Raw genomic sequence first — 23,254 nt, 5'->3', positions numbered from 1 at the left:
AACCACTTACCTATGAATATCCAGTGTTTTGCCCCCCTTCTTATGTAACTCTTGTGGTGGAGTATCGAGGAAATAGCCATTGGATTTATTTTTAACGTCTCCATAGTGTCCACCCTTGAACAATTCTTTTCAACTCCAGGTGAGATTGGGTGTGCAGTTCCTCTGTGTGTTTAATATAATCATTTCCGCGTCTTCAAATGTTTCTTTTGGAAGGTGTGGCCGTACCCCGCGAGTAGTACTCAATATAGTTATTTTCCATCGGTTAAATTTAACCATCAGTGTATTTTCTATTAGTAGTCAGAAATCTAAAGTCAATTTTTGCAATTTTTTTCAACGGAAAAGAATTTTTCAATTTTGAAACTAAGAACGCTTTTTTCTCATGTTTACTTCCGAATTTAGATGTGACTTCTTACTTCTCCCGTTGATAGTGTAAAATATTAAAAGGCATAGGATTGATCCGTACGTACTCGTTACCTACGTTTTAGACAAACGTCATTCAAGTATGAATTTGATCCAAGTTGGGACCAAACTTGAAGATTTGCTACGTCAATGATTTGGTCAATGGAGGTTCATGTGAAAGATAGATGAAATGATGATGACCGTCATCATGGCCATCAACGGCCTTGATGACGAAGAATAAGTCTTTCATCGAAACGTCGGCAAGGATGTAGATGGTAACTCTAACCCGGATGGAAACCCAAGAAATGTTTACGTCAGTAGTTCGAATTCGTTATTTTTTCCTAATCAGTCGATGATTTTTAACTGCTATCACCATCCACCCCATGAATCGTCCCATTTCCTCGCGGTTGATAGGATAGGTCGGAGTAATTGTAATTGAATCTCCCGTCGTAATAAACGGCCCTTCAGGCTTCCCCGCCCCGTCCCACGGCTTCCTTGCTTGCGGCTATTGCGAGGACGACGGGTTGAAATCGTTCGTCGCCCCAAATTCCGCCGCGTATTAGCGGGGTGGAGAGGAGGGTGGACCCCGGCTTGTTGGACCCTTCCCTTGCGACAATGCAATTGATGCACTCCACCCCTATACCACAACTCCTTCCTCCTATAAAGCCCACCCATCCCTCCTCCTCCGGTCCCGTTACCCCGGCAGCGCATAAAATTGGGCTCCGCTTGTGCTGTAGCCCGCGTTTGGCGGCGCTAGGGTGGCCGGGAGACCTTACCCCATCCCCCTTAATACCGCTTCCCGTGGCATTAATCAGCACCCGCAGTAGCTACCGCGAGTTCGCCGCCGCCGTCGACGTATAAGGTGGTGGACGCTCAGCCCAGGTGTGGGATGGGTTCGAGATCTTTTTATTTTATTTTTGTTTTCCGCTCTCTGTAGGTTCGGGGTGGTATTTTTTTCGCCGTCGGCGGGCTAATAATTGGCGTTGCACCGGAGTCGGCCCCACGGTCTTTTTCCATTTAATTTCCCTCCGAATTTAATTCCGATCCCACCTTTATTAATCTTTGCTCGCTCACCACTCTCCCGGCTCGTTTTCTCTCACTTCCCGGCTGATTTATAACTGCCGCCTCCGTCTCTTTTTCTCTCTACCTTTTTCCCCGTTCATTTCTCCCACTCTCTTTTTACCATCGGATGAAGGCTATATGCAGTTCAGAATACAAACACCAGTACGATTTTTCGGAGTTGGCGGTCGAGAAATATTTTCGCCTCGTGGGAAAAAGGGGGAAAATTCGTATATAGTACAATAGTGATAATGGTTTTTTGAAAAAAATTAGGAATCATAAAAACAAACTGGCAAAAAGACGCGGGGATGAGTCTGTCTGTCTGTGTGGGTGTCTTTTTTCGTTAATTTCGTTCGTAAGGGAAATGCATGGGACGCGCGATGTTGAACGCGTTAATATCGCGTCGCAGGTTCGGGTGCCGTTGCTGGGCGGGCTATCCTGATTAATTTCTTCCCCTTCCGCGGGGGCCTTGGCGGCGCGGGCGTCGGTCTCCGCTCCGTCTCATCGCCAACCCCATCCCTCAAAAAGCAGCCTTCCGCTCGCGATCCGACCTCTCCGGAGATTATGTCCGTGTGGCGTAATTGAATCTGCATTGTTTATGCTTCGGGTGATTTAGTGCGGCTCCTGTGGTGGGGTGGGGACAAATCGCCGTAAATACGTGCCGTGGTGTAATAAATGCTTTCCTTCGTGAGTTATCATCTATCTCGTCGTGAGAACCGCCAAATCTTGATCGTCTGGATCAGAATTTTCCCTCGTGGGGAAAGGTGAAATGAGTGTCTCAAACTGAATCATGGTTAGTTGTTTGGTAGGTATATGGAGGAGGCCACCAACAGCGTATGTTATCCACATCTACATGGTAACCCTTAGGTTGTTTCGATTGGCGTATAGCGGGAGGTGTTAAGGAACCAGCCGTTAGTCTATATCAGAATAATAAAAAAAGCTTAAGGAGCGCGTTGGTAGAAACATGATTTCATGAGTTCGATGTAGCATCTATATAAGTCCTCTCTACGAAATGATGGACATGGTGGATGAGGAGAGGCAGGTTGTTGATGGAATGAAGATGACACAGAAGGTATGGATGGGGGAGTACATAGTGTGAAGGGGATGATGATATCAGTGTTAGAGGATAGAATATTGGGTAAATGAAGAAGGGGAAGAAAGAGAGTAGGATTTTAGGTATAATGAAAGGGAAAGTATTCTTTATTATGAATTGAAGAGGAAAGTGGGTGAAGGGATGGGAGACTACCGTAATACTTCTCAAATGTATACTCCTTGTAAACCTAATTTAATCGGTAGATTAATTTAATAATAATAGCCCGGGAGAAAAACAAATTTCTACATGTTTCCGATCAGCCAGATATACCTAGTATTTTATCGTTTCTTTCTGACCGGGAAATGTAGTGGGTTCTAAGATGATTTTAATGATTTTCTCCGTGTCACTCTGCAGGATATCTGTTCCAAGTTGCTCTAGCAAACTTTGTGTAGCACGTAGCCTTCAGAGTCTCTTGCGGCTGACAGAACAATTCGTGTAAAATGTGTGTAATGCTCTATGCTCGCTTGGAGCTGGTTTTGACGAATTTCACCGCTTTGCTTCATACTGTATGTAGCTCACGAAAGCAATTTTGTGATTTCTGCCATCTGGGAAAGGTCGCAAGGAAAGTGTGGAGAAACTTCGACACGAGCTTACTCCTAGAAAAAGGCACCGAGGAAAATGCGGCTCTAGAAAGGATCGGGCTACGTCTGTAGAAAAAATTACTCCGCAGTCGGGATTTGAATCTAAGTCCACGGCTGAGGAGGTCAAGAGTGAAGCTACCACACAAACTCGATATGCTATTTTGGTTGTTTCTATATGAATCAGGAGTTTTCATTTCAAATTGAGTATCTTTCAGAAAACAAACTGTATGCTTCAGGTGAAATGTGGTGGAATTGTTCCGTCGTGAATGAAAGAGATTTTGCCGGTAAAACTTAAAGTGTATTTCATTCGTTATCTTTCAGGAAATTCTGATTTGAATTAAGTCTCTTAAAGCTGTAAAAATTTATTTTCCATTCCAAACAAAATGTTAGTATTTATGTAGTTATTACGGAATGTACTTACCTCGGTTCAGTATTTTTTATCAGGAAATCTAATAAGTAATACACAAGTTATGCTCTACAAAAATGTAGCTTTTTTGAGGCGCCAAGAGAATATGATAGATAAATTGCGCAAGTTATTACTTAATTAGGAAATAAATATAATTTCAATAAATCTTCATATAGTTGTCGTATGTCGTAACGAAGATTAAAAATAAGGGTAATGTTAGTGCGTTGGCCAGGCAATCTACTGTTATGTTTTAGCTAGGCTTTGGTTTAAATATTTCATCAATCATTTTTTATCAAAATTTCGTCAGCATTTCATTCAAGTGATCCTAACTCTTACTATAGGGAATAGGGATCTAATTTCTTTTCCTGGGACTAATATTATTTCTGTTTTATTTCTCCTTCAGCATGTGGAATGATTAAAAGAGCGTAAAAAGAGGCGTGCCACTTATTTTTCCATGCAAGATTTTTTCCTTTCGATATCTCTCCTTCAAATTATTAATGTCATCACTTTAGAAATGTGTTTATAATATCCTCATACTAGTAATGCACACATAAAGTGTGTGCTTAATTTCCGCATCGTGTATTCCAATCTAGTTTCCTTTTGTTTCCCTTTTTAGTTGTTATATTTTCCTGGTAGGTACTAATTCATTTTTATGGATACATTTCGTGACAATCAATTTTGTCGAAAATTTAATTTACTCACAGCTTTGTCATTATTGTATTCTTCTCTTATTAGTTTGTAGGTATTGTTCTCCGTGGTATTTTATCAATTACTCGACGTTATTATTGGAGCATCCTAATTTATTCGTCTTCTTTTCTTTATTCAAACTTGCTTACGCAGGACACGAAGACCGACGGTTGATATTTCTCGTTGAAAAAAATGTCTTCGTTTGATCTTTAATTAGATGGAACAAAGCCTGCTAGGGCGTGAAGTGTCTTTTCATCATTTATCTGAATTCCTAATGCATCCTTTGTTGCCGAGGGAAAACCGTTTCATCGCCCACGGAAAGGAATATTTGCTATTTGTTTTCATTTTTCTGCAGATGACATTTGTTTAATTTTGGAACACTACCTTTCGGAAATTGTATTCTTCTCAGTCACTCTAAAACGGCAAAAGTATGCGATGGGATCTAATTTATTTTCCTGGGACTAATATTGTTTCTGTTTTATTTCTCCTTCAGCATGTGGAATGATTAAGAGGGCATAAAAAGAGGCGTGCCACTTATTTTTCCTTGATAGTGTATCTGGCGTCTGGGCTTCCTTAACTTACTCATTGGATTTCTCTTTTATTAATCCTTTTCGACGTTTAGCATTGCCTCCCTTATTCTCGTATATTTTTCTTTTCACGTAAGTTTTTTTCGTCTTATTATTTTTCGTATCTGTATTACCCTTTGCATTGATTCGTAATATGACATTACGTTGAGGGGCAAGTCTGTGGTAAGAACAGAAGAGAAAAGCATCTGATTCTATTTATGGAAGAGGTAGTGAAGGATGTGAAAGAGAATAAATCCGTATATGTGAAAAGGTATGTTCAAAAGAAGCCGAGTTGCATCAAACCAATCTAAGAATTGTTGACTACTGATGGTGTGTCATTTAAAATACAAAATCGAGGGTGGCCTAAGCCCAAAATACAGTAGATATCCTGATTGGATGTCAAATACACTATGGACTCCCGCGAAATTACCGTGTGGCGTACCTAGTGTGGTGGTGGTGGGCGTAGTGGTCTGTGCAGATTCTGGGAAAGCCGAAGATCCATACCTCGGTTCTGTTTCCAGGGAAATGTTTTGTGATGACAATTTTTTTAACGCGGTATGTTTGACATAACGTCGACTCATGTGTGGGTAACTCTCGAGTGATTAGCCAACAATTAAGATGAGTACTTGTGAGTTATTCCGAATCATTCCTCTATCATTTGCTGTATTCTTTTTGGGCAGATTGATGAAAGATAAATGTAAAGATAGGGGAATAAGGGGCAAGAGTACGCATTTAACAAACAATTATAAAAATTATGCATTCAGGTTCAAACAATAATTTTTATTTTTACACAATTTGTTCATAGTTACATGTCTACAATACTTATCGTCCGTTGCTGCAGAAAAAATAAAGAAGTGCCGTTATTCATCAAAATGTACGAGAAAAAGAAAAGAGGAATTTTGCAAGGGGCAAGTGTCTTCATGTTATGGGGCAGGAGTCGTAATCACAGTTTTCGCTTGTGAACTTTCTTTTTCCAGAATATATGGTTCAAGGTTCTTTCCTCTATATTTTACATGCATTATATACTATCCAATCAACAATTGGTGGATCTGAGCACAATTTTCCACAAACTCCGCAGTGATAATCAGTTTTTCCGGTGAAGTCAATGCCCAGTTTGCCGTCCACCAACTGCCGCTTAGCATCGCAATCGTTAGCCTTATTTTAAGATATCTATCTTCATGTATAGTGTCTGAGTGTAGGTGGAACTCGTAAGAATTTATGAGTTTTGCTTTGAGCTTATATGCCGCTTATGCGCATGCAATGCTATTGGATGTGGTGTAATGCTCTCAGGAGAGACATGTGGCTGTATTATGCATATCTATGAATGAAACGCACTTAAAATTCTGAATTAAGCAATATTTACGTAGAGAAAATTTATCAATTTCTATACCAGCTGCAAGAGAACGCACAGATTCTTCATTGTTACTCTTCAGTGTAGCTACCTCTGTTTGTACCTATTTGTTGTAAAATTTATTTGCGATCGGTTTTTCTCCTAAAGTTCTGCATTTTATTTCAATACATTTATCAGCAAAGTACATGTGATATTTATTACAGAAACTACTAGTTTATATGTAAAGCAATGGTATATAGTGGGGCAGGAGTCATCGCCCGTGGGGCTAGAGTCCTCATGAGGGTGCTTGCCCTAGGACTCTTGCCCCAACGGCATTTGCTACACTCCATAGCACAACCGCATGGTGAGCTGCGAATCTGCTAATGGCATGTATTTTCGAGGCAAAAAATTTATAAAAAGTATTGCTAGACAAACATATTATTTAAATAAACGCCCAAAGCGCAGATAAGAATTACGCGGTCCTACAATTTAGATCAAAGTCGCGTCAAAATGAGGTATAAGAACTCACGTTCTGTCGTTCGTTGTCTTCCACTGAAAGCACCCCTCTGCTACATTCGGTCTCATAAATGGAAATGATTAACTACAAGTTGCATCATCCCGGCATTTAGAGAAATATTTCGGAAAAGAACTTTTGCCCCATGCGGACTCTCGCCCCCTCACTACCCTACTACCCAAACATCTCCCCTTGTGTGCTGGTTCAAACGTCAGATTCATGTGGGCACATTTGCAGAATCCGAAATTATCGCCGAAAGTCGAAACGAATATTTTTCGGACAAAATTGGTGGGAACCAAAGTCAGTGAAATTGCAAGTAATGCGTGTATGCAACTGATTGCATTCATTAGTGAAGTATTCAGTGTAAAATTTCATTGTTTTCATTAAACGCGAAATTTGGTTATTATTTATGTTGAATTACAGCCTAGACAACTTGCTACAATTTTACTCTCCAGTTTTTCTAATTCTTAATGGATGATCTTATTTTTTATTAATAATGCGTTCAACCATTTTACCCAGGACATATATTGTCTTCCTCTTCCTCTCACATAAGTGTGTTTAGAAGTCTTTCCCATTCATTGTTACTTTTGGGGAGATGATTAAAAATCATAGTATCAGTTTTTAGGTAGTTTGGTATGGTATTATTTCATGAGAGATCTAATTTTTACTCTTTTCTTTCCGCGTACACCGTCAGTTGATGGGCCGATGGACCGACCGATGGAGAATAGATCTCAATTAGTTTCGTTACTCTTAAGACAAAGGGACTGCCGCTTTTCAATAGGAATCAATGAATGTGTTCCTTAGCTGGCCTTCTCTGATAATTTAATATTCTCTTGTTTACCCGTCATCTTGTATTGTTGATGAATTTTTAGGGACTACAGCAAAGTCCTTCGTGGAAATTTGGAGAAATTGAAGTTGTCAGTATTACAGTTGATTTCCGGGAAAATTTCTTTGCTTGGACTTGATATTCCTTACAGAAAAACAAAGGAGGTAGCCTTACCCAAAAAGACAGTTAAATTTCCTTATTCATTCTTTGAATAATTTTGCGACATTCTTCCCTGGTGTGCGTAATTATTCGGTGAGCTATGAGTCATCTTTTCGCCGCTTCATTATTTTCCGTCTTTTTTATTTAGATTTGCAAAGAAACGCAAGAGGGTACCTATCATAGCTTTTCCTCATTCCTCAGTCAGGCGTCCTGGATTCCTCAGCGCACTCGATTGTCATCTCCCGTGACATTCATTTTCCGCCTTGGCTAATCGCCTACCCCACCCCCTTTCGCCTTATTATTTAGACCCTCCTCCCCCACCATACAACGCTTCAATTCTTTTTTCCTTCTCTTTTTATGCTCTTCAAGCGGAAAGAACGGTGCGGCGACATCCCTATCGCCCCCACCACTCTCCCTCCTATCTCATCCGCGGGTATTTTTCTCAAATTAATTCTTTTTCTCGACGTTTTCATATAACGTGAACTCTACCGCGACAGGTATGTCCCCTCCTCCCTCTCCCGTCTCCTCCTCCCTCCCAATATGTCTTCCCTAGCATCACCCTCTCTCCTCCCCCTTCGCCCTGCAGAAACTACGTGGCATCGCCCTTTGAGCTCTGCCGTTTGCACCCTCTTACTACAGCGCATCCCTCCCTCCTCCTTCATCATCGTCATCCGCGCCTTCTTTCCCTCTCCAGCATCTATTCGTCCCGCTCCCTCTGAACGTTCCCCTCCACGTCTCCCTCCCTCTCCCATTTTAAATTTACCCAAAAAATATACAGGGAGGGTGGCAGAAAAGAGTTGAGTTAAAAATAATAAAATTATGAATGCTTTCTTCTACGCTTTTTCCATGCATAAGTATGTGTCTAAATTTAGCTTTTCGTTTTTTTATGTATAGATTACCATGTTAAATAATTACAACCATGTAATTTTTAGTGCAGTTATTGCTATCCAGGTATTGTATAGATGACCAAGTCAACTAATTACAACCATGTAGTATTTAGTGTATCCCTATCAATATGTCATATCCTATGCAAGTTCCTCATCTTTTCTACTTATCTCCTCCATCACATCTTTCTATAATATTCCACCCAAAATACTTGTCTCTAGGTCTTCCTCAAGTGACTTATCCATAAGTTTTTTTATCTATGATTTTTCTCATTAAATAGCGGAGTATTACGATGTGGCCAACGCACCGTTTATTCATTTTTTTCGCATGTTGCATTTTACTCCACTATGTACTTCGTCTTTTCTCACCCCATTTGTCAACTTTTTTCGTAGCGTCTTCTTCAGCTCTCTATGGGTCTCCAAGCCATATGGTCTTTTTTTATCAGTGTTTCCATTGGTTCATATTTCGTATCTATATTCTCTTGTCTTTATTTCATTTTAATGCTATCCACACATGGCATAATGGATTATATGTTAATTCCTTTGCAGACCTTGGTAACTCCCAATTGTATCGTATCCATGGTTGGTCGACTAAAATTGCCAATTTGAAGTTTCTCCCTAATATTCAAAGAAATCAAACCAGACGAGATACCTTTCCTAATTCTTCCCTTCCTGCTATCAAGATACTACAATCCGAAATCGTAATCCATGAGGGTCAATTGGAAAAGAAAAAACCGTTATCCATTTCATGGGAGTTGCCGGTGAGAATATCTTCTTCCAGAAGAAAAACATATCTTAAATGAATTTGGGAAATTCATCCATCTTAATCACCCGACCCGTTGTCTCGATTCAAAAGTATGATAGGCTAGGGTCGAGCTCGCCCCGCTCCTTGTCATTTCCACATGGATGTGATACGTAAAGGGATCCTTTTTTCCTCGACTTTTATCGTGAGTTGACTTTTTCCGGCCTCAGTAGAGGCTGGGTGATGTCCTCGCATGCGAAGGCAAAGATCAAAGGTTCGAGGCCAGCCTGGGTAGGTTTGTTTTTTACTGGGCATGGATGTTTGTGGACATTTATTGTTAACATGTCACAAAGCCCCGTTGTAAAGGGATAATATATTTTTTCGGAAATACGAAAATAATAAAATAAATTTACCTTGGCTATGGTATTTGGTCGCAAGTTTTTTTCTTAAATTTAAGGCGCGAGTTTAAATGGAACATATGATTTTGAAAAAGGCACTATTCCACTCGCCGTAAATAATTTTATTGTTCATTTTAGGTGTTATTGGGGCTGTAACTTAGATTTTTTGTGCATGGATATGACCACTATAGTTATATTACTATTCTTGGGGAAAAGTTGAAGCGATGGCTTTCATAGCTTTGAAGTGGTCTCGAAAATTCAATGAATTTACTTATGCTGTTTTGGGAAATCACGACTTTGTTGCAATGCGCGAAAATTTTTCTCGGCAGTTTCACGTTTTTTCCCTTATAACCCATTGTTGGAAGGGATTCTAACTCCACTCATGTGTACTTAAAATATTTTGCCGCACACCTTGGCAAGCCTCTTGCAATAATATTATTGCTCATTGGTTTCCTTCTGTTGTAGTATACAGAGAACGAAGAAGCGATGTAACATTTTGTGGAGGGTGATTCTCAGGTCTTGAGAAGAAGAAATGCTCGTGGTAGAGCGAGGAAGGGATCTCGCGATAGATGGATTGGGATGGTGGAGCGGGCGTTGGGAAATATTTACAAATACCTGCCCGGTGCGACGTAGATACGTCAGATGCATTTTTTTATTCTTAGTCATTTCTTATTTTTCACTCGTGGACGTTATTTTGAGTGGGTGGGCGGTGTGGGTGGAGGAGTTTAATGTGGAGTTAAAAGGGGTGGGAGGGGAGAACAAGGGAAGGGTAACCATGTCCCTTCCCTCTCCTCCCCTCCTCCACCAACTCTACGGTATGAATAATAATTGCCGTGTCTTTTTTTTCCTCATTACTTCCCAACCTTCTCGTGTATATATATTTTTTCCGCGCGCCCTCCTCTTCTTTATTTTAATTCCACTTATTAGTGTCTCCCCGACGTGAATGTTTCATCGCATCCCCACTCCCTTTTGCTCCCGTTACGACCTTTCATATTTTTCTTAGAGCATCCCCTCTCCTCGTTTTTTTCACCGCCCCCTCTCGAATTCGTATCCTTACTTATCCGTCGTACTTCATCCCCTGCTCTACGCATCCTCTCACTTCACCATCACCCTCGAGTGACGACACCTCTACTCGTCTCTTGCTCTCGGTTTCGTCACAAAATCACTTTTCACGCAGGCACAGCTGCGTTACCGATATATTTTGTAGCTCATCAATCTCCCCCCAAGTCTGTGGGAAGGTGTTAAATCGATACCTCCACTGCATAAACGCTCAACAATCGCCCACCGAATCAAAATCGCTCATCTAGTACTATTAGGGTTATTTAGATGAGCGGATTTGATTCGGTGGGCGATTGTTGAGCGTTTATGCGGTGGAGATATCGAAATACTATTGGCCAATAAGCTTATTTTCAGTGTCCACGAACGTAAAATACTGGAACTATATAAGTATTCTTTCATTTTATTGCTGGTGTATCCAGCGCTCAACTGAAGAATTTCCCATTTAACTAAGTATTTATATCACGATCACTATTCTTTATATCGATACAGCTTAAGAAACCTGTATCGCAAAGATGAGATTGAAAGAATTAGTGAGAAAATATTAATTTATCTTTGTAAAAACGTAGAATAAGAGATATTTTCGCTTCTTAATTTTAGCAAATGAGTTAAAATGTGTCATTAAAACATGTTTTGTAACCGATCTTAGTCCTATGAGAGGATTATAGCATCTAAAACTTCATACCGAATATACGTACATTTTAATAATAATGTCTAAGTAAATTGAGTCTGTTTGCCACTAAATTGTGTTAAGTGGGTAAATTTGTTTTAACTATTTGAAAAAATTATTGGTGTTGAAGCCCCTTCATTCTTTCCCCAGATTCGTAGCTTCCATTGTACTTCTTTATCAAATATTTTTCTTTCTGTTTCCAAAAATAATGTGTCTCGTATGAAGCGCAGGTTCGGAAACTTTTGTTCCCTTGATTTTAATTTTTTCGAAGAGTCGTTCTTACTCATTTCTTTCGTGTGCCTCGTCTTGCGGAAGAAGTGAGGGCGGAAACGAGAAGATTGGCAAGTTCCCTGCCTCGTCGGTTGTGTGGTACTTGACGTCGGTTCTTCGAAGATGCTTGCCGCTCGAGCGGTTTGACGTGAGCCCTCCCCAGTTTTCTTCTCCCATGGCATTACCCTGAGTTGCTAAGAGTTGTTATTTTTCAAATTTTATGCTTACATCAATACGCTTCCTCTTGGAGTTCTTGAAATTTCGAATAGCATTATCCCTGGTTGATTGTATGAGTGAAGAGGAATGAATTGTTAGTACATATTACATAATTCTTCAATATATACGACCCATTACTCAACCCATGCAGTTATTTTCAGGGAATTACTGACTCAACTATCAATAGATGCATAAATTGACACCTGAGTCTTTAGTATGTAATTATAGTGAGTATACGTATTAGTGGATATTATTTCATTTCCATGAAGGTACGCCTGTTATCATAATGTTTTGAAGGAGTGAATTTTCGTAAAAAAAATAGAGAAAAATAACGAGATATCCATGCGACTTTGCTGGTATTTAATCCTTGAACCCCAAAGAACCCAAAAGACTACTTGGTTTTAGGGAATTACTGTACTCGCTTGCTCAATCAAATCATTCCTGTCAGTCCATTGGAATATCTCTTTTATCAGCCATTGTTGAATGCCCACCAGCCACATTTACTCATCCCGCTATTCATTTTCTCCAGTTTTTTCTTTTCCTTGACATATCGTTAACAGCTTCTCTCCCAGTTTTATGTTTTTCCTCGTTTCTAGAATCTGGGATTAGTGTTTAGTTTACAAGACTGTCTCAATTGACCACCTTTTCTACCCTATGGTGTGCGAAATATTTTTTCGATGTCCTGCATCGTAGAAGACTACGGCACGCATTTGAGCACCCTTAAGTTTTTTTTATTTTGGTATCAAGTTTTACGTTTATATTTGATGAATGAAGCAATTTATTTTTTTCTGTTCATCTACTGAAGTTAAATTCAACAACTTTGACAATTAGCATAAGTTACAATTTTAAAATTTGTTTTTAAGTATTTCAGTAGACGTCAAATAACATCTGGGCATTATATTGCCATTGAAAAAAGTCATTGAAGGAAAATTTGTATCTCGAAGTTTTATTTGTATTTTGAAGAATTTGTATTTTGAAGTTTTATAATTTGTATCTTGTTTATAAATATTATTTTGTTGATGTTAACCTCTCTATCAAATATCAATTCTGCCTTCGTAAATATGGCATTTTAAATTTTTTGTCATGGCATAAGATTATTTGTTTTACGCTAGCGAATGATCCATTTGAGTGGGCTAATACCCAAAGAGAGATGAATATTTATGCTAGCCATGATTTGAATGCACTCTGGTCGTGTTACTTAATAGGCACCTGCTCCCTTCCAGTGAGATTTCATTGCCTGCTCCGCCTTTGATCTCTTACTAAAATGAAGTAAATAAGATTCTCACAATTTGCGAATTGAGTTCATCTTAATTTCTTTCATAATCCGCCCCCTGAAGCGTGCTCATCTCTCCTCGCTCCTTTTCCTTTCTGTTTATTATCCATCCCCTTGTTTTACACACTACCGCGCCCTCCCAACTCCTTCCACTCGAACCATTATACACACGTATTCCCCAAAATCCAAACCCTTGGGTTTTACGAGCCCTTAGACCACCCCTCCCCCACCTCATCCCGAAACCCATTCCTCTCTATCTTTCCTCGGTCTTGCGAGAACCCCTTTTATCGTCTTTGGGGATGTTGTGACTGCAGAAATAAGGGAACAGGGGGTGAGGAGAGACCCTTTTGACTTTCACGTATCCCCCCTCTCACCCATACCCTTTGGCATGTACCCCTTTTTGTCCCCACTATCCCCCATGGCCTCCTTCACCCCCCACTTTCCTTGGGAATTTGAATGAGATTTTCGGCGGCTGGATTGGTGCTTTCTCATCCGATGCCGCATTTCGTGTTTCAGATGTTTTCATACCTCCCACCCGGCAAGACGAATTCCCCCCCCCCTCTTGGCCCTCCGCCTTTTCGAGGGTTTTGTGCCCGTGTGAATGTATTTACGAGCCAGTTGTCGTCGTCATTGCCGCCTGTTTCTCTCCCCGGCCCTTCTTGTCCTCGCCCTCAACGCAGCAAGCGCGTAGTGTTCCTATCGAGTAGTCCCGTGAAGAGAGAGAGAGAAGGGAAGGAAGTGGTGGTTGAGCACACTGTCGGTGTTAATCTCCGTCGGAGTGAAGAAAAGAGCGGAGTGTGCGAGGCTGGTGGCATGATGAAGTAAGCGAACGGTCGTAAAAAAAAAACGTTATGAAAGGATGCGATTCGTAGCGTTATTTTCTTCCATCCCTCCTTTTCCTCCGCCTTGCGGTTCGAAACGTTTAAAGGTCGTTTACGCTGAAAGACTTTTCGATGGAACAAGTATGAAGTCGTCGATTTCCCCCGTTTATTTATTTTTGTTTCCTTCTTCCTCGTCTTATTTCATGCAGTCTCGTCTTCATCGCGAGACCGGTTGACTTGTCTCCTATGCCGTAGCGAGATCAAAGAGGTTTTTGTCGCCATTCCACGTGTGAAAGGAATATTTTTTTCGCATCTTCTCCGTCAGTTGACGCTGCCTTTAACGTCATCCGATAATGAGCCGCGTCTGCCGTCCCTAATTGGTTTTATGGTGAGCCTGTGATGAGGTTTTTTAGCTGTGTGATTTCCGTGGGAATGATGTTATTAAAATGAGGAGCGCAGCGTTTAATTAAAATCGAATACTTAAGCGAAAATACACTTCAGGTTTCTTGCAACCTCATTTTTAACGAGGGTGTGTATAAAAATCAAATTAGTCCATTTTGATCAGAGTTATTCAACCTTTGTTGAGAAAACTCGTGTATCGCTAAGTAGCTCATGCGAAAATGTGAATTCAAAACTCGTACCTAATTATCCATCAATTTTGTGCAGTAAGATTTGTATTTGTTTCGTGTTAGTTCTATGATAATGGGTCTGGTTTCAATCGGCTCCTTAATGTGGATGCTTTTTAATGCCCCTGTAAAACTTTCTCTGCTAATAGAGTCAAAGAAAAATGAAGGAAAAAGCAATGTTTAGCTAATGCTAATCAGCAATGCTGCATTTAATCTTATGTGCAAGTGGTTAATTTTATATGCGCTTTTATAACTGTTCCTGTGATTTTGCTGAATTACATTTCTGATCATAGGGGCGAAGACGTGTCTAAAGTAAAATGACGGAAATTTATTTTCCACCCTTATCTTGAATTAATTCATTAATTTTGATTTAGATTCAGAATACAGGGCTCTATTATCATACGTTAATGAGAATACATGATGTTACTATTTATCTCGATTATTAATTCATCATTACCGAATATGCGATTTTACCTGGAAGAAATGCTTAATTCTATCTGAAGATAATTAATATTCTTGTATGTTCAAACCGTGAAAATAACAAGATATAGAATCTTGGGTGTCTAGGCTTGTTTACAATGGAAAATGAAGAGGCATCAGTGTCTTGTGCTTGCATCCATCTTTAGCTCTTCTTATCGTGTATGGAGAATTTTTCTGTCTCAGTGGGTCAGTGATTTTAGCTATGAATATCTATCGTTTGTTCTGAGTTCTCGGAGTATGTAACAGTGCCCATGTAAAATTGGTGTACTTATGCACCGGCATGATTTGATCTCAGTCGTAGATTCTGGTCAAAATCGGTCTGTTTTTATCTCGACCCAAACAGGGTTGGAACAGCTAGTGTCTTATAGTTGGAATATCTCTGTACATAAATATTTTTTTGATGTGCTATATGAAAAATTGTTGGAAGTGATAACATTTCGAAGTAAAATACCGTATTTTAATTAGCTTCGTAGTTTCCTGAGAGTGAGGCATTATTTTATTACATTTCCTTTCCTCCTCCATTGGCTGCCTCATAATATACAGTTATAAATCACTCTTTACCTTGGTATTATCTTCCGTCGCTTCCTCAACCCAGCTTACCTCCGCCCCAATGTGTTCAACTTCCCTCATTACACCACCATGAAGAACTCAGAATCCCTCCACGGGAACAAATTCTTTTTAAATACCTTCAAGGGCATTAACATCCGTTATCCCTCCCCTCCATAATCATGATGTTCCCATACCGCTACTATAGGAGCCATTAGAAGTATTTTTCCCACGTCCGATGGGCACCTTTTTTCCAACCAATTTGTTCGCCTCGGGGAATACCGTCTTTATTACCATCTCCTTTGAGAAAAGGATCAAATGGAGGAGAGCGGGAGATAAGATATCGAAGCATTAAGGAAGAAGGAGAGATAATGAGGGTTGGGCGACCCAAGGATTTATTTCTCGCTGGTATTTTTTATGATCCCTCTCCAGTCTTTTTTGGCAATTTTTCCTTAATTCTCTCTCTCTCTCTCTCTCTTGCGAGGGAAGCCCATCAATTAAAATTGTGTTTAATGTGATTTAAATCCGATGTATATTCATTCTTACCCGTTTTAATATAGTTTTAATCCCTGATTAATATTTTGTAAGTTCTGAGATCGGCTGAGATATTTTCAGCTACTACTTGGTGAGATCTATTAGTTTTTTATTGCCAATAGTTTCAGGTTATCTATTTTCTATTCGACGGAATAAAATAAAGGTTTCCGTCAAATTTATATAATTTCGTATACAATGGAGAACTTTACCTCGAGCCTGCATTTCCAGGTTCTTTCTAGTGCAAGCTATATTAAAGGAATTTTTCTCCAGGATCTTCTAATGTAAAAGATTGTTATTTTGGGAAAAATTCAAAAATCTACCAATATTGCATATTATTCAGCGGTAACGAAGCTTCCATTCGGCTCCCGAGTTACTGAAATATTTGGATTCATTTTTGTCTATAATGCGTAGTATTTGCTAAAATAGTAATATAGCTTCTCATTGAATACAAAATCGTGATCGGAGCTTCTTCATATTCTCAATTAGAGATATTTTATTTTATTCTGAATGTTTTTAGATCTTTTTGGCTGAAATATTGGTCGTGCATTGCGGGTGACTCCGTAAAGTGGCTCCGTGGCCAGTCCCGGTATACTTAAATTTGAATTATTGATTCTACAGCTGTTCGAATTCGAATCAAATTTTCAATGGCAGCACGTAGATTTTTATTGTGTATCTAATTTAGTTAATAGGCTGCTCCGTGGTAAGATCCATGCAGCCTCCTTCTAAAGCGAGAAAATTGACGCTTTGCTTGAACGAATCGCCAACTTTTACTCTCTTATTTCTATAAATAAGCTATTTCGATATGAATTAATATCATTAATTACCTTTGAGGAGATTCATGTTCCACGTGCGGAGAACTTAGCGTCTGTTAATTTGAAATTAATACCGATACCCAATCACCTTATCCTCCCCTTCCAGCCTTTCTCTGATATAATGATTACGTAAATTTCTGTGCATCTTTTGAATGCTCCTACTTCATTGGTCATTTTGATATTATCCATACTTTTATTGACTTCAGTGAATCGAAATTTAGTCACGCCTGAATTCCCTCCGATTTTTATTAAGTTTACAAAGTAACTTTTGCTAGATACCTAGTTCTATTTATCAGATGACACAATTTATTTGAGGTGAAGGAATAGGAGAGCCTTGGTAATTGATATGCAAACAACTCAAAAATATTCTGGTAACGAGCCTCTGTGTTATTTTTTTCCTGGTTCTCAAGGTCTAACGCGCAGGACTTGAGTTGTTTTGCCATTATGACTTATGTTAGTATTAATCAACGCTTTTTATATGCTTGAAGAACCATAACCGTACGAAGGTGTGAAAAAGCTTGAAAACCACGGAATATATGTATAATATGAAGCCTATTTTTGTGGCTTTCGGTCAACGAAGTACAATTAGAAGAGTAACTTTTGAACTTCTCAAGAATATGACATGCATCCTCTTCGTTTCTTCAAGCCAACCTCTTTAAATGTCCGTCTTTAACGCAACCCGCAGTATCTTCCGCCGTCAATGATGGCTACTCTCAATGCACCGTTGTGTTGCGTGTGTTTTTACTGAAGATTTAAGGCTCCCAAGGTGCTCCCAATTCTTCGAATTCGAATAAAATTTTCAATGGCAGCGCGTAAAGTTTTATTTTGTTTCTAATTTAGTTAATGGGCCGCTCCGTGGTAAGATCCATGCAGCCACCTTCAGAAGCGGGGAAAGTGACGCTTCGCTTGAACGAATCGCCAACTTTTACTCTCTTATTTCTATAAAATAAGCTATTTCGATATTAATTAATATCATTCATTTGAAATTTTCTCGAGCTATACGATGTGATAGGCTGATGTGTTATTTTAACACTCATCTCCCGGCAAAATGAAATGAAAGTTTCCCCATCAGGTGAAAAGTGAAGGAGAATGAGCGGTACTTAAAAATGTTGTCCTTGAGCAATCGATTTTTCCTCAAAATGGAGCCAATCAGTACCGTCCTCCATTAACACGATTAAAATTCGGATACTTGTTCAATATACGGCCCCCCGGGAACTTTTTAGTTAATTTAATGAGTTTTTCTTTGTAGATTCTGGGAAGGTACTCCTTTAAAAGTGTTGCGGCCGAGGAAATGGATATTTGATTAAGAGAGTATCGTTGTTATTTTAATACTTCCTAGTACTCTTCATATATTAGGGTAAACGTTCTGTTTTCATTCCTTAATCTTGTGTCATCTAATGTGTCTTATTGTTGGAATCCATTATGAATATTGTAATCACTTGTCAGCATAGCCGCTAGTTTCAACTTGAGGTCCACAAATAAAAGTCCAAAGGCTTTTTTCATACAAATAGCAATTCAGTGTGTGTCAATATCATTAATGGCCACGGAGAAAAAAATCACAAAATATTCACCTTCGATGAAATGAGATCAAGGCGAATGCTATATAGGGTTTCCTTTAACTTTAATTGAATCTTTGTTGAATCGGCTGGGCCCGAGAGGACGTTGTGTATTGTGGAACATTATTCTATTTATGATCATGAAGGGTTGTGTTTGGTTCGCACCATGTAATGTAGAGCGCGAAAAAGACTACCTAGTAGGATTGCACTGCTATATTATTGATCTTCAAGTACTTTTAACAACGCAGTTGCTAATTTTTCCTCGCATAGAAGTATCTGGAGCCGTTCAATCACAACTGCCGCTATGATATTTTTTGATCAATATTGCTGAGGCAGATAAATAAAGCAGATATTTTTAAAGAATGGTGGTAGAGCCCGTAAAAATTGCTTTAAAAATCTTTTAAATTCCGAATAGGAGGCGAAAATCCAAGAAAATCCAAGGTGCTTAGAAGAGATTTATCTTGAAATAATAAAGGGAACGGTATCTTGCTGGAGGAAAAAGAATTATCTGAATTTTGCATCACTGGTGAAGCCTTCGAGAACCCACAGATAAAACCCTCGAGAAAGGAACTAGCCCCCCTAACCAGAATGCGTGAAATTCACACACTGAAGTTAGTCAGGGCTGGGATTTACCTTCACCTATTCTAACTAACCTTTGGGTTCAATCACGTGGTGAGTGAGACATAAAATATTTACATAAGGTGGTTCCAGAAATATACTCTTCATTCGTCACGTGAGGACGCCGGCCGGACGGACGGTGGGCGAAACTGCTGTGTGTTACTTAAAACTACGTGGAAGATACCCAACGTAATAATAAATGCACTTCATCGATACAACTCCGCGGAAACCTAAGAAAAAAAATTTAAATACCCACTCCAGGTTTTTTTTGTCGCCGTTACGTTCTATTTCCTGCTGCTTCATTGCAAAGCAATGCTGAAGTTATTGCAAATTGTGACATTAATCATTTTCCAAGTTTTTCTAATTATTCCTGTTTTCTCTTTCCCTAGCGTCTCTTGCTCACTGACCCACCCGTCTTCGACGTCGACCGCGTGACGGTGAATGCCACTGGCTCCCGGGTGGCCCTGTCTGGTACTCGTGGTGTCACTGTCCTCCAGCTACCTCGCCGATGGGGACCCGGGGCGAATTTCCACGGCGGGAAGGAATCCATCTCTTGCCGGTGAGTGTAAATAACCACCCTCTCATTATTCCTCAGTCTCGAAATGGTTGCTAACGTTACCTAAGTTATTTGCTGACGGCGAAATGAGCATGCATTGTGACTATTCCTTGCCTTTAAACGACATACCAACTTCATTTTCTCTACTTGAACCGCTTATGGACACAGTACTCAATCGTACGTGTCTCTTTACCATTTACAAACCGAATGAATAATTTAAGTGCTAAAATATTCGTTCTCAGTATAAAGTGATAATATAATGCCATCCTCGAAACGCAGTGGGTTTCTAAGCCATCTGATGCGTTTAAGTCCGTTGCGGTGGTTAGCATATGCCCATAAAGCGGTATTATTCATCCTCCGCAATAATATCGCTGGAAGTGAAACATGCAGTCGATAGTGGGCGCACTGTACTGGTATGGCAATTGGACATTTTGTTTAAATGATTGACTTTTTTTTAATATTTTACGGAGGATATATGAAGACAAATTGTGGCATTAATTTTGTATATGGTGTTTGTTTTGGGGACCAGTATAATTCAATCAATTATTTACGACTTTTTTCCGTATTTGTTTCTTATCCTCCTTTTTTTATCCATTTCTGCCCGTTATTTCCATCAAATTTAACGGTTTTCTGCATAACCCATGTTCTGAATATCACCTTCCCCTTTACAACACAATGTCTCTCACCACATTTTTTTAAATTAAAATAACTGTGAGGCTGCTCCTCGGGAAAGCTGTAGATTTTTGAAAAAGTTGTATATACAATGAAACTGTAATAATTCAGCCAAAAAGTGTGGAAAATTGCGATGGCCTACTTTGACCGACAAGCGTGGTATCTATGTGCTTAAATGAATTCGACCATTCAGCTCAGATCGTGAATAATGTGTGAGCAAAAGATGGGTAAATGGTCGTAATTATCACGTGTTCTCTGAAACTCGGCCATCAATTGGTTTTGTCAAACTTGCTGCTTTTATGCTTTTATGCTTATGCTATGCTAAGAGAGGTTAGTCGTAACGGAGATTCCGCTTTGGTAAGGTCAACCTACTTAGATACGGAATACCGCCGTTTGATTTAAATAGAATCGCTTTTACTAACTTTCCTTCGTTATTGAATGTCTGGGTCAAAATTTAATACTTGTTTATTTTTCAGTAATCCCATGTTTAGTGGGAACTCGCATTCCAGGTATTTTTATCAGCTAATGTGGCATTTCTTAGGGAAATTGTTTATCTGAAGTATAATTTTTGCAGCTCATCGCTCAATGTTCAAAACGTTTCTCGGCAAGATACACAGTTTTTTTCTGTATTATTTTCCATAAAGTTCGAACCTTCTTAAGAAATCCAAAGGTTTCAGGGATAATTGTTTGAAAATTTTCCATGGTGAACTTCAGAATTACGAATTTTTTTAAATCACGAGCCGGGTTTTAATACGTAGTGTCATCTTCGGTTCAAACCTTACGTGTTGCAACCTGGATATATCCCCTGGTATGCTGACATGGGGATGTAACCTGTAGCGTACCTGACCGACAATTAAGAATTCCAGGTGCGAATCGCGGTAAATTACTGATTTTCCGCGGTAAACTCCACCTCCATTAACCCGTCGCATTTTACGAATGAAGTACAACCTGTAAATGGTGTACTCTCCTCTATGATGTTGTAAGAGTGACAGTAATTCCTTAAAAACACTTCTGTCATCCTGCATTCGAACCATAGGTGGATTTAGGGGGGAACACGGGCCCCCCCAGACGGTTAAAAACAGACAAAATTTTTAATACGGTTAATACTAAGTTCGTTTTATTTTGTGTATTACGGAGCCTCAATCATTTATTTAACATTAATAACTGTCACATCAGAATAATGAGAATATTTTCTACAGTGATTGTTGTATTTTTTTAATCTCAAATATGAGAAGACCTGTCAAAACCTTGTGTCCCCACCAGAAAAAAATCCTGGTTCCACCCCTGATTCGAACCATAGTATTTAGGGTGAAAACTCGAGTTATCCATTCACAAGACAAACCCGATGCCCTTCTCTCACATATATTTCGACTCACGCGGCCTCGGGTGAGCACCCTTAAGGATTAGTAGGATACGGAAAAATATCGGCGCAAAGGGTTGAGGAAAGACTTTCGAGCGCGGAAGGAAGAAGTCCTTAAGCGTGGGGGATACGTATAATGACTATTGCTCTACGCTTCTTGATCTTCCACTTTCTTAAGTTCTTCGCTTCGCGCTTTTCCCTTTTGATCCCTTCACCCACCCACCACCCCGTGGCGTACCCCACCTCTTTTCTCTCCCTCCGAAATCCCGAACGAAAGACTTCCGGGGCCATTATCTAAAGCCGCGGCCTCATCATAATATCGAGTGTAAAAATCGGAGCTCTCATATTTCCGTCACGGGCGAAAGTTTTGGTCCGTCTCGCACCGTTGGGTATTATTTAAACGGCTTTCGCGGTGGCAATTTAGACGCTTAAGAATGAACAGCGTTCCGTTAGCCAGCCACCATCCTCCCTCCCGTTTTCATACCTCTCACTCTTCAGAGGGCGTTGGCTCACAGAGGAGCGATGTGTTCGAACCACCTTCAAGTTTCGAAAGTTTTTGAAACGAATTCCTGAATCCCCCCTCCCCTCCTTCTCTCAAAAGTGTTTAAAATTCAGGGACTCGTCGGAACGGCAGCGCTCTTCTTTTTGTCGTTAGAGGGGGCCCAAGTTTCTCTAAGGTGTTCTGTAATGCTGCGATCCGAACATTAGCGTCGCGAATCCGTACCCTAATTGCCACCGCGAGAAATCCTGACTTTGAGTGTGATCTACTGTGGTGAATCGGTGTGTGCAATCGTACTGCCGCGTACCGTTCTCCGCTCTTCGTAGCGTAGTGAGTAATCGAAGTTATTAGTGAGAGTCCATCCAGTTTTAATTGCGAAGAAGGTTACTGCTTGGTAGTGTATATGATATTTATATTGATGCGTACAAGAATATAAGAGTTATATATCGACCTTCACATTTTTTTTAGTATCAGCAGTGCCCAGTCTTTTAACGATATGAACGTATAACTTCTCCATCACCCACACCCACGATATTTTCGGTAGGAAGAACAAAAGTTTGATTTGTTCTATAAATTACCTTGTGGAAATCCGAGAAATTAATTACTAATCTTCACGAAACCTTTTAAATAGAAAGTGACTCAAAATTTGTTTTGCACACTCTCTACATCACCCCCTGTTATGTCACCCCTTCGCTTGCTTCCTCTGAAAGTGTTATTTGGTAACTTAAAGCTTAGTTCTTTTTGTCCTTTTTTTGTCATTTTCTTCTTTGAGGAGGCTGAAAATGATTTCTAAATGGCTCTAGGTGAGGACTTATTTTTTTTACATTCAAAAGTTGCTCTTGATACCTTTACTATTATTACTTACCCTTTTGTTGGGATAAATTGGATTTTACCGTCTATCTAATAGTAGTTACTTTCCATTCTCTTGGCCACTTCTGTCCACAATGGCATCACCTATATTTTATTATCTGAATTATGATAATACGAGTATGTAAAGTTGGGACTCGAATTGATCGGTTTTGCGAATGCCACGTATTATATACAT

At 39.7% G+C, this 23,254-nt stretch overlaps 1 protein-coding gene across 1 annotated transcript in view; it reads left to right on the top strand.

Moving 5' to 3' along the window:
* LOC124155994 (nuclear pore complex protein Nup88) overlaps positions 1-23,254 on the top strand; it is a 364,729-nt gene that overhangs the window by 223,728 nt on the left and 117,747 nt on the right. Inside the window, exon 2 of the mRNA XM_046530249.1 lies at positions 19,512-19,681. Within this exon, the coding sequence (XP_046386205.1) occupies positions 19,512-19,681 (170 nt within the window). The remainder of the gene's footprint in view (positions 1-19,511; positions 19,682-23,254) is intronic.

This window comes from Ischnura elegans, chromosome 3 (genome assembly GCF_921293095.1).
Source record: "Ischnura elegans chromosome 3, ioIscEleg1.1, whole genome shotgun sequence".
Lineage (NCBI taxonomy): Eukaryota > Metazoa > Arthropoda > Insecta > Odonata > Coenagrionidae > Ischnura > Ischnura elegans.
This window is presented reverse-complemented; position numbering and strand designations above follow the sequence as displayed.